Here is a 12520-nt window from a genome sequence, read left to right as displayed (position 1 = left end):
CTGGACAGGACATCACACACGTGCGCATTCACAGTCCCTCACACTGTGGCCATTCAACCTAACTGGTTAGCAGGACATCTGAAGAGCCCACTTTACAGTAAAGAGATTGTGGGTTTGCTTCCTGGGTCCTCCCTGCCTGGAGAGCATTTTGAGTAGTGAGAAAAGCGAGCGCTATATAAATGTAAAGAATTATTATTATTATTATTATTATTATTATTATTATTATTATTATTAAGTAAATCCGAGCAGACAGCAGCAGAACCTGAATCATCACACCGATCAGGGAACCCAGGAGGCTTAGTCCACAAGGCGGGACCCCTAACTACTGTACCAGTGTGCTGCCCACCCACCCTCGTTCAAATCTTTTGAAATATCCAAAACACACCTACCCATGGCTGTCTATCTCCAAGAGCTCGATTTCGTCTGGTCCAACGTGGTCAATCCCAGAATGCCGTGCTGTGTTGCTGCAACAGCCCATTGTCTCAGCCGTAGCCTTTTGTCAGAGGCTCCACCAGAGCAGCAGCAGCAGCACCTTCCCGGTCTTCTTGACATCCATGCAGCGCTTCAGAGTATCTCAAGTCATCTGGAAGCAGGAAGACAGAGAGAAAATGGCGTGCGTCCTCGAGGACACAGCCGGGCTCCTGAGACAAGTGCCTCTATTGAGCCCTCCACGTAGCAGAAGTGAAATGCAGCTCTTTCCTGTGAAGAGTGTGCCTGATGACGGCAACAAGAGTTACTTCCTCTGAGGTTAACGAGGAGCTCATGTTGATCATCATGATGTTCTCACACCAATGCGCCGCTGTGCCGCTGTGCCGCTGCTCAGAGACCCTCAATATAATGAGGTCACCCAGAAGGAATAAGAGCTCCATGACTGGAACTGCTGGTGCAAACAGAAAATGACCAGACTGGTTCAATGGCCGGCACAGATCCAGCAGCGCCCCAGGACTTCAGAACAAGGAGTCTCGTCAGCTTCATTAATATTACTCTTTATGGTTTTCACAACTGCACCTGAGTTGGGAGAGCGCCAGAACTGGGAAACTTTCCCACCCGCAAAACAAAACAGAATTGTGCAAGAAAAAGGGTGTTCATTAGAGAGGGTTTTTGTCAGTTCTCTCGGGTGGTCTCCAGCCTGAAGGCGGCTGCTAGTGAAAGATGGGTGAAGTAATCAGAGGAACAAACTGCACATTAATCATTTACCACAGGAATGTGAGCCCACTGATAGGGTCAGGAACGGCTTATGCTGTATATAGCGCCTGTCTCCATAAGACATCTCACTGCATTTCATATAAGAGTAATCTCACAAATCAGCCTTCTGTCCTTTCACATTGTAAAGAAGAGTCACTGATACTGAGCCCTACTGCAACCATTCATGTTCTAACTGAGGCTACTAGGAGGCGTCACAATTACTCCACATGCCCAATCAGAGCCTACAGGACTCACCTCCCAATAGCGCCCTCTGGCAGCAGCTGTGGAACCCAAGAGGGCCTGCTGCCCTGCAGGTATCTAAATGAGGACTTGCCAGAAGGGGTGCTGCCTCTACCTGTGCCCTTCACTGCCACCAGCCTCTTAACCAAGAAATGAAACCCTCTGACCATTCACGGTGTCAATCCATCATACTGACTTTCTGGCCAGGTAAGGATCTCCCATCTGTCCCTGCTTTTCTATTCAGCTGACTGAGAACATCCCTTGTGTTAGGCTCCCACCCAGGTCAGGGAATGGCATCCACCTCCACCAGGACACCCGTCCATCCATTACACAACCTGGAATTAGAGAGAGGCTGGACGCGACTCCAAAGGCCTTGTGTGCAAGGGAGGAGTAGGCAGGCAGTTCATTAGGGAGCACACACACTCACACACACATGCACTTACACACACACACATGAACAAACACTTGCTCACATGCATGCGCACTCCCAAATTGCACTTTCACAAGCACACACTCTCACACACACTCACACTTACACCAGTGAATTTACACTCAGCAGGTAGCCTAACCTGCGTGGCTCTGGGTGAGCTGATACTGTAAAAGCAGAGCAGCCCGAGAGAAGTGACAGAGACGCTGCTCCTCAGTGACAGCGGCTGAACCAGAATGTGAAGGCAGCTCACTGCTCTCTGCCATCACTCTTTTATAATATAGTATAGTTATATATATACAGTATATATATATATACTGTATATATATATATATATATATATATATATATATATAATATACAGGTAGTTGTTATAATATAGTGCCTTCCTTATCAGGTTCATTCACAAGGTCATCCTTCATGGCGAATTTTGTCACCAGTCAGACTTTGTGAAGCTCCTTCATTCCTGACCACTGCCATAAATGTAAGTCACACAGCAGCTTTATTAATGGGGCCTGTCAAAGCCCGTGTTTATAGCGCCTTTCATACAAACCACTGTCATACAGTAAACCATTCGCTTTTCTAGTGAGGCCTGTCATGTCAGTTCCATGCCCAAACCCCATCTTTATGTGGCCCCTTCCACTGTCATTAAAGCCTTTCTCTCCCACCACTCAGTCACCACACAATGCTCTCAGTGCCATTCAATTGTCCCACATGAGCCTGAGTGCTGTGCTGTGCCCTACCTCGGGGGTCTGTCCTCCAGACGTTCACTCGGCTCACATGCTACCAAGCGGAAGTGGCCGTCCTCCCGCGCTGTCCAGAGCTCACTGTGGCTGTGGCATGTGGTGTTCGTTCACAGGATGTGCCAACTCGGCCAGCTCAGGGCACAAGACTGCGTGTTTTGGCAGGATGACTGGGCGGGTTTCAGTGACGAGCTGAATTGAGAAAGCAGAAAAGCTTAAGTGAGAGCCCACAATCTTATTAGCAATTAGATGAAAAAAATCTCAGAATGGCTGATGGGTTTGCCTCGGCTAATTTGACTTGAATGTTTGGAGAAGTGAGAGTGAAGACAGCAGGAGAGGGGTGACTGCACTGCTCAGCATGTCGCTACAGGGGGAGCAGGATGTGGGTCTCCCTTATAGTTACAGTATACAGTGTATAGTGGGGAACAGACAATAGGAGGGATGAGCACAAGAAGAGCACAATACAAGTCATGAACTAAGAAGAGAGACTGACAAGGTGGACTCCTGCTAACTGCCGAACCAATCGAAAGCTTTGTCAGTCATCCCAAACCCAATAAAGCGCCCCTGTTGGCTGGGCTTGACCTACAGCCAGTCTTTGTGGTATTTGTCACCCCCAAATCCAAATCTGTTTCTGGATCAGCACGGCTCAGGTGACAGAAACGAGGGCTTGCGGCATTTCAGATGTGAAGCATCCCTCATGTCACTTCATTCTGCCCTCTTCAGCAATTCATGCCAGTCCTGCCTGAGTAACAGTTTGGACGCTCATGTGAAGTCTACACCACTGGGTGGAAGGCCTGTGCCAACCCTGGATCGAGGGACTAGTTGTTGGGAATGTTGCCTGACATTTTCAGTGACATGGGTTCGACCACATGGCCTCTCACTGTTGAGCTTCATCACCATTAAGGTCACTGGGAGATGTGTGAGAGTGAGTAAGGGAGTGAGCGAGTGAGTGTGAGAGTGAGTGAGTGAGTGAGTAAGCGAGTGTGAGAGTGAGTGAGTGAATGTGAGAGTGAGTGAGCGAGTAAGTGTGAGGTTGAGTCCTGCACTACTGCAGACACCCCATGGCATTGTAATGGAAAAGGTGGCATGGATGGATGGATGGATGGACAGATGGGTGGCTTGATGGGACTTTCACTTTAGGATTACCAGTCAGGCAATTTTTCTTTTGGCTCTTTTGAGCTTTTCCTTCTACTCATCTATTTTCTGAATAAATGTGTAAAACTCAATGAAATCATCTCAATCACATCACATTTGGTGTTCAGGTGAGGTGGTTGGCACTAAACGCTCCCTTCACGCTGTTTTTCCCTTCTCTTCCTAGGACTGAGGCATGAGGTCCAAACCTTCAAGGCTTTACCGAATTTTCAAACGGGCGCCCACCTTCACTGGTGTTGTGTCGACTCTCTCAGTACATCTGGCGTCAGGATCTACCCCTTCAGTGCCTCCAGTCTAATTACCACTCAACTCTGTCCGTTTCTCTTCCACCAGCTAAATTCTGCCATCACTTAATCCCCTGAAGTCAAACCCACCTAGACGCTGTCTCCACCTGTTTGCTGAGGTCATCCATTAGCTTTCTGTGAGACGAAGAGACCCAGTTTTCTCCACAGTCTTGTAACCCTTGAGCCGACTTCGACTGGGAACTTCCAGGCACTCAAGCACGAGAGCTGCATGTCTCCCAAACTTACACTCATGTGCTTTCTCAATCTTCTCCTGCCAGGGCACCATCAATTCCAAGAGGACCACCTGATCATGTATTTTGGACCAAAGCATGATGTCGAGTCTCAGGTTTGCACCCCCAGGTAATATGTGCTGCCTCTTCACTTCCACCCGCGTCTCCCAGTCCCAGTCTGTGTTTAGACTCCCTGTGGTCCTTGCCTATTTGCCAGCTTTCTGTCCTGGCTTAATGAAGCTAATGAAACAAGGCCCTGTGTCCTGTACCTTGCTGCTCTTTCTCCTCCTCTCGTTCTCCAGTCCCCCCCGCCAATTGTGCCAGTGCCTGGTCTTGCCACCATCCAAACTTCCCATCAGACAGGCTCACTTGGCAGAATGAGAGAATGTGTTCCAAGCTAGTGGGTTTCCTACACTGTGTTCAACATGGGTTATCTATCAGTCTCTACCAGTATATGATTATTTGTGTGGGCAAGATGTCATACAAGAACTTAATCATATGCTCCTCCATGTTGCACAGGTCTTCCCAGCCCAGAGATCTCCCTTGTTCTCTATCTCAATGAGTCCACTTGCACTGCTGTATCATGGCTGCTGCTGTAGGACACTTGTGCTCCTCCTATTCTGGATCTCCCTCTGCACCATGGCCTAATGCTCCCCTGACTTAGTATCCTTCCAGGTTGACCTATTGATGCCAACAGGCCCATCCTCCCCAGTTTCCCGGTCCCCACAACATCAGGGTGCTGGAGCCGCTCTTCAGCATCTCTTAGGATGTTTTTAGAAGTTTACCCGCGTCCACTGATGGACCCTTTCATCCACATTAGTCCTCGTAGCATACCAGTACTTCGTCATCTTAAACTCCTCCACAACTGGTGTTACTGGCAGCTGTAGCTTTCTGCCCAACCTGATCAGGCGTTGACCTCCTCAGGAAGCTGCTGATCATCCTTTCCTTATAGATTCCTGTGGGACTCGTCTTTATACAGGCCAGGGTTTAACAGTTCTCTCTCTTGGTGACACATTTTTGAGATATCTGAGACCCTCTTGTTACTTTTTGAACTTTTAAAGCCTATTCCCATTTTGGGGCCTGTAAAGGCCAGACACCTCCCATTTGCCTAGGGTCAGACCTGTATTGGGGCAAGGAGCAGAGAAAGAGAGGTTGGGAGAGGTTGTGGGATTGCTGCACCCACCACACTCCGAACCACCTGGATCGTGACCCGAGTTTAGCGGGTGACACCTCAGTACCACACTTGAACAGTGTGAAGTATTTTTATGGTGGTTGGAGTGCAGTGAGGATTGTGTCCTGTTTTGGTGGATCCTTTTGCAGGCCTCACCCATTTTGCTATTTTGTGGTACCAGAATCACAACAGTGCTCCATTTTGGGCCTCTCAAGTTTGGGGTCCTGCTGCCTGGGGTGAGGACTCTGTCCGAGGCTAAGCATTGAAGTGCTAGTGAGGCTTCTGTTTATTGCCCTTTCATGACTTTGTATCACTGCAATTTTACCTTTGAGGTTTACAGGAGGTTGTCTCCTTCCTTGGCCACCCTCAAACAGCACTGCCTTTGCCCCAATCTTCCATGGTTTCTTCCATGAAGCTCCAATACTCATATTTATGCTTCGCTCACTGCCTGCACATTCTCACCGCTGGCTGTGGTTCACAGCATTCACTTGTACCACCTGCACTCACTTTCTCCAACTACATAAGCCTTTTTCCAACCATGTAATTAACCCTTAAACCGTCAGAACCGGACGTAGTCGCTTCCCAATGCAATTTGCCAGCACGCCAGAGCTGAGCATATTTGGCGACGTACATTTATTGATCACCGCAACAGGCTATAGCCGCTACTCAGTGCAATTTGGCAGCACGCCGGAGGTGATCAGTCTGTGCCGTTACATTCGTTGAGTAGCCAGCTCATGACCACTGGTGCCCCCTGGGATTGAGCCACTGCACTAGACTGGCCTGCAACCATCAGCGCTTACCTCTGTGTTTTTGCGTGCAGCCAGTTCAAGCGCAGTTAGCTCGGTGATTCGCTGAATTTCATCAACGGCGTCAGTTGCACCTCATACATGTTGTTCCAGTAGTTTTTTTTAATAGTTTTTACAGTTCATTGGCAGTGTTTAAAATGATCAGTGTGTAGCGGAGCTACATAATGATAGTATGTTCTATGTTTGTGTGGAGTGCGTTTTGTTTCATCGTCCTGTTTACTGTCTGTTATATGTGCGTCAGTGAATGTTGTCCCTGTAAGTGAAGAGGGGAAGGATGATGGAGAGAGACCACAGCCCCGAGACGGAAATCACCTGTTAACTCACCAGATACATCCGGGACATTCTGTACTTAAAAAAGAGGCGCGAAGGCGAGAGAGAGAGAAAGAGAGACAGAGAGGAGACAAAAATGGAGAGGAGAAAGGAGACAATTTACCCGATCATTTTCAAACTCTTCACTGCTGATCGTTGCTTTATTATATAAAATATTTATATATAAAAACGAGACGGACTTTGAATGGACTGACGCAGAAATGCTCCTACACCACCACATAATTACGATTCGGACAGTGATTCCAAGTAGGCCGTTCCAATCAAATCAATATCCAAGGGTTTTCTTTTGTAATTTTGTTTCCCTTATAAAAAATCATAATACTGTGCGATGAAGGGCCCAGTCCACGACTGGCAGCCGCGTTTAAACAGGGAGCCCTTCACAGACAACTTTAACACGTGCAACGTAGTTGGGCGCACATGGCTAGCATATATATATATTATTGAATATTTGTTTGTCTTTTCAATTTACAATATATCCGTGTTTGATTTTACATATCTGTTTACTGCAGTGGTTCTCAACCTGTGGGGCGCGAAGATGTGAAAAAAAGAAAACAAGAATCAAAAATATGTAAAATACATCTATGAAACCAAAACAAATGAACTTAAACTACACTCACCTAAAGGATTATTAGGACCACCATACTAATACGTTGTTTGACCCCCTTTCGCCTTCAGAACTGCCTTAATTCTACGTGGCATTGATTCAACAAGGTGCTGAAAGCATTCTTTAGAAATGTTGGCCCATATTGATAGGATAGCATCTTGCAGTTGATGGAGATTTGTGGGATGCACATCCAGGGCATGAAGCTCCTGTTCCACCACATCCCAAAGATGCTCTATTGGGTTGAGATCTGGTGACTGTGGGGGCCATTTTAGTACAGTGAACTCATTGTCATGTTCAAGAAACCAATTTGAAATGATTCGAGCTTTGTGACATGGTGCATTATCCTGCTGGAAGTAGCCATCAGAGGATGGGTACATGGTGGTCATGAAGGGATGGACATGGTCAGAAACAATGCTCAGGTAGCCCGTGGCATTTAAACGATGCCCAATTGGCACTAAGGGGCCTAAAGTGTGCCAAAAAAATCCCCACACCATTACACCACCACCACCAGCCTGCACAGTGGTAACAAGGCATGATGGATCCATGTTCTCATTCTGTTTACGCCAAATTCTGACTCTACCATTTGAATGTCTCAACAGAAATCGAGACTCATCAGACCAGGCAACATTTTTCCAGTCTTCAACTGTCCAATTTTGGTGAGCTTGTGCAAATTGTAGCCTCTTTTTCCTATTTGTAGTGGAGATGAGTGGTACCCGGTGGGGTCTTCTGCTGTTGTAGCCCATCCGCCTCAAGGTTGTGCGTGTTGTGGCTTCACAAATGCTTTGCTGCATACCTCGGTTGTAACGAGTGGTTGTTTCAGTCAAAGTTGCTCTTCTATCAGCTTGAATCAGTCGGCCCATTCTCCTCTGACCTCTAGCATCAACAAGGCATTTTCGCCCACAGGACTGCCGCATACCGGATGTTTTTCCCTTTTCACACCATTCTTTGTAAACCCTAGAAATGGTTGTGCATGAAAATCCCAGTAACTGAGCAGATTGTGAAATACTCAGACCGGCCCGTCTGACACCAACAACCATGCCACGCTCAAAATTGCTTAAATCACCTTTCTTTCCCATTCTGACATTCAGTTTGGAGTTCAGGAGATTGTCTTGACCAGGACCACACCCCTAAATGCATTGAAGCAACTGCCATGTGATTGGTTGATTAGATAATTGTATTAATGAGAAATTGAACAGGTGTTCCTAATAATCCTTTAGGTGAGTGTATATTTTGATACTAGAAAAATAAATATAGAGTTAGATAAATGTTGATAAAAGTTAAGTAGGTATAATAAAACTTAGCAGTGTATCGTCAGCAAAAAATATACAAATACATTTTATTAGGGTTTCAAAAAAACGTTAGGGGGGCGCGATTAAAACTGTTATGAAAACTCGGGTCGCAAATACTTAAAGGTTGAGAAACGCTGGTTTATTGTTTTCTGATTATTTCGTCGTGTCGGGAAAAATAAGACAACTTGTACAGAGTACGGCTTGTTATTAGAGCAAGAAGCCTCAGGTGATCCAAGGAATAGTCTTGGTAGTGCAGTGCAGTGGCCAGTCTGGGTAACTGGTTGGCCGTTACAAGTGTTGCAGTAATTGTGATGCTCTGTTCCATTAAAGTTTCACTTTTTCTTGGTGAATTGTGACGTTTACTTAAAAAGTGTCCCCGTGTCTGCGTGGGTTTCCTCCAGGCACTCCGGTTTCCTCCCACAATCCAAAGACATGCAGGTTAGGTGGATTGGCGATTCTACATTGGCCCTAGTGTGTGCTTGGTGTGTGGGTGTGTTTGTGTGTGTCCTGCGGTGAGTTGGCACCCTGCCCAGGATTGGTTCCTGCCTTGTGCCCTATGTTGGCTGGGATTGGCTCCAGCAGACCCCCGTGACCCTGTGTTCGGATTCAGCGGGTTAGAAAATGGATGGATGGACTTAAAAAGTGCAGCAGAAAGTATTTGGCGTCCAGGGGGGCATTAACCCCCTGAGTAGGTAGCAGGTCTCTCTCAACACTCTCTCAGCAGACAACTTCTCAAGATGCCTTCGTGCCACAAACACCATCAGCGATGAGAAATCCTTTAAAAAAACAAGAATGACATTTTGAGTTGTCATTGTGTTTTGGGCTCCATGCCACCAGCAGGCATTTGTCATCGCGTCTGAAAAGAAAGCTTGAGGAGTCACAAAAACAGAAGTCGCCCTGTCGGGTCTAAAGGGAATCTGGACAAGAGTGTGTTTTATAAATGACACAGACTGCTGTAACACGGATGTAAGTTTAATGTCACTGTGCTCTGTGCAAGAAATTGTTTTATGGATTCATTCACATGTGCAGGCCGGCATTTAGTCTAGCAGTTTGGAGAATGAAGGGGACACCCACGAGGGTAGGCATTGTGCTATTCCTGTATTTTGGAGATGAAGTTGAATCCTTTCCTTTCCTTGTTTGGAGACCAGAGAGGGGCCTGCATGTGGAGCAGACAGTATAAATATGTGGACAAACAGTCAAAACGCTTCGAAGCCGATGGATGGATGATGTCATCCGTACGGAAAATCCTTTCAGCGCAGTGACGAAAATGACAAACTGTACACAAAATGTTGTCATGGCTTCCCTTCGTCTGTAAATTTGTCTTTAAAGAAAGCTAAGTTATTCACTCTTATGTGATTTTGGCCGCCGTATCACTATATAGGAGGGATATCGCCTTTTACATTATGTCTGTATAGTTTCTGGTTACTTAAAATGGCGCAATTTAAAAGAGTTTATTCCAATTAGGGAGCTTTTGCTTCTAAAGGGAAACAAGTGGATACTGGGTGGCCCATAATCAGCAGTGCTGAGCCCAGGCAGGCATCTCCTCCATGACGAGCAGCACGTTAGCCCTGGGTGTGTGTGCTCTTTCACCTCTTCTGCTGAGGCTGCTGTCTCCACCACCTCCTCCTCCTCCTCCACTGCAGGAAGCTGACATTCAGACTGTGGCTTTTTGAGTTTATTTTTTTTTGGTTGCAGTTTGCTCGTATGAAAGCGCTGCAGACGACAGAGCAGCAACAGCGTCAGACGACGTGTGGCCGGTGAACACCTAAAAACCCCCAAACCCTTAAAGCGGCAGAAGAACACAGCAAGCGGAGAGAGCAGTTACATTAGGTAACAGTCAACAGATTACGACAACGCAGCGTGTCATGATTTGCAGATTGTGGCTGTTATGAAATCACAATTTAGAAACGTTATCTCTGTAAACAGGTTTTTGTAACATATAAGCAAAGGTGGAGTCAGCTGTCTAAAGGAAACGGCCCAAATATTTGTTGTAATGTCAATCCATCGACTGATCAGCGCAGGCTTTGTAGTCCGAAATCAGTGGCGTAGCTCGGGGGGGAAAGGCGGACATCTGTCCCCGGGCGCAGCGTCCAGGAGGTGCCAAATTGATGTTACGAAATTTTAGGATGAAATGTTTTGCATTGGGTGGCATGGTGGCGCAGTGATAGCACTGCTGCCTCGCGGTCAGGAGAGCCGGGTTCGCTTCCCTGCGTGTAGTTTGCATGTTCTCCCCGTGTCTGCGTGGGTTTCCTCCCACAGTCCAAAGACATGCAGGTCAGGTGCCTTGGCGATTTGAAGTTGTGCGAATGTGTGTGTGCCCTGCGGTGGGTTGGCGCCCTGCCCAGGGATTGGTTCCTGCCTTGCACCCTGTGTTGGCTGGGATTGGCTCCAGCAGACCCCCGTGACCCTGTAGTTAGGATACAGAGGGTTGGAAAATGGATGGCTGCTTTGAATTCTTAAATGCACTAAAAAGTAATACTCAGTCCATCACTCCATCAGTATGAGGATATCGTTTTCCTTTGTTTTTTGTCTCTTTCTGATTTCAAAGCACATGTTAGTTCTACAACCCCAATTCCAATGACGTTGTGTAAAACGTAAATAAAAACAGAATACAATGATTTGCAAATCCTTTTCGACCTATATTCAATTGAATTCATTACAAAGACAAGATATCGAACGTTCAAACGGATAAACTTTTGTGTTGTTCTGCAAATCTTCACTCATTTTCAATTTGATGCCTGTATTCAGTATATACAGCGATACCACTGCACCACCGTGCCGCCCGCCCAGTATACACTCGAGTCCACTTAATTGGGACACATTAGGACATTTTGGCCCAATTAAGCGAATTCCACATAAAATTAAACAACAAATAATTTTCTTTCAATATTTTAATAGATTATTGAACAGAAATATAAATTACAAGAAAATAAAAGAAAAAAAAGAAAAAAAAAAAACTCAAGCCTATTCTTTCTAGCCACCTCCTGGAATCAGTAATTCATGCATTCATTACGTCCCGGCTCGACTACTCTAATTCCTGCCTTTTTGGTATCAGTAAAGCCACGCTTTCTAGACTCCAACTGGCTCAAAATGCGGCTGCAAGGCTTCTAACTGGAAGTAGCAGAATCCAACACATTTCACCGATTTTGAAAACCCTACACTGGCTGCCGGTTAGATTCAGAATCGATTTTAAGATTCTCCTCCTAACCTATAAGGCACTAAATGGTCTAGCCCCCGCCGCCTATTTGAGTGTCTTGCTCCATTGTCACAATCCCCCTCGTGTTCTTAGATCCGCAGATCAGCTGCTCCTCACCGTTCCCAAGGCACGTTTTAAAGCTCGTGGTGAAAGGGCTTTCTCCGTCTGTGCACCCAGGCTCTGGAACTCCCTGCCCTTAGTGGTTAGGCAAGCCGCTTCAGTCGCCACATTCAAATCTCGCCTAAAAACGCACTTCTTCACATTGGCTTTTAATTCTTAACCTGTTTCATTTTCCACTTGCCTTTTGCTATTTTCTCTATTTTATTTGGTCCCTTGACCTGTTTTAGTATCTCTGTTTTAATTCTCTCTTAATGTTTATTTTTAATATTTTGCTTTTAGTCCTGCTTGTTGTAACTGTACAGCGCTTTGGTCAGTTGTAATGCTGTGTTTTTAAGCGCTCAACAAATAAATATGGTATGGGTATGGTAAGAAAATAATATAAACTGTGAAGAAAAAAAATTATTTTTAAGTAAAATAATTAGGCACCTACATACAAGTGTAGTCTGTCTTTTGTTTTTGTAAGTTTGCCCTTACGGCTATTCAGTGCGGATGGAGGGCTCCCTTCTTTGCCGTCCTGCTGTGGAGGCTGGCCCGGACACAGACAGGCAGACACGCTCATTTTCCCCACCACACGTTTATTTACACCACATACAATGTCCAAAGTGCTCCACGAACCCCACGAGTCCCCAAAGTCCTGGCCACACAATGCCTTTCTTCAGACCACCTCCTTCTCTCCTCTCCTGCCCAGTCCACTCCACTGCTGACTCTCGCCATCGTATGAAGGGAGGCGGCCCCTTTTATAC

General features: G+C 46.3%; 1 protein-coding gene across 2 annotated transcripts in view; it reads right to left on the bottom strand.

Moving 5' to 3' along the window:
* Positions 1-2683, bottom strand: part of LOC120530872 — a 55434-nt gene extending 52751 nt beyond the window's left edge. The window contains exons 1-2 of one of the 2 annotated variants that reach the window (XM_039755592.1): positions 2596-2683; positions 390-583 (exon numbers count right to left, since the gene is read on the bottom strand). In XM_039755592.1, the coding sequence (XP_039611526.1) occupies positions 390-478 (89 nt within the window). In that variant the 5' untranslated portion in view covers positions 479-583; positions 2596-2683. Of the gene's footprint in view, positions 1-389; positions 688-2595 lie in introns of those variants that run through there. The other variant, XM_039755591.1, reaches the window with a different exon arrangement.
* Positions 2684-12520: the final 9837 nt, after the last annotated feature.

The sequence above is a fragment of the Polypterus senegalus genome, chromosome 6 (genome assembly GCF_016835505.1).
Source record: "Polypterus senegalus isolate Bchr_013 chromosome 6, ASM1683550v1, whole genome shotgun sequence".
NCBI lineage: Eukaryota > Metazoa > Chordata > Cladistia > Polypteriformes > Polypteridae > Polypterus > Polypterus senegalus.
This window is presented reverse-complemented; position numbering and strand designations above follow the sequence as displayed.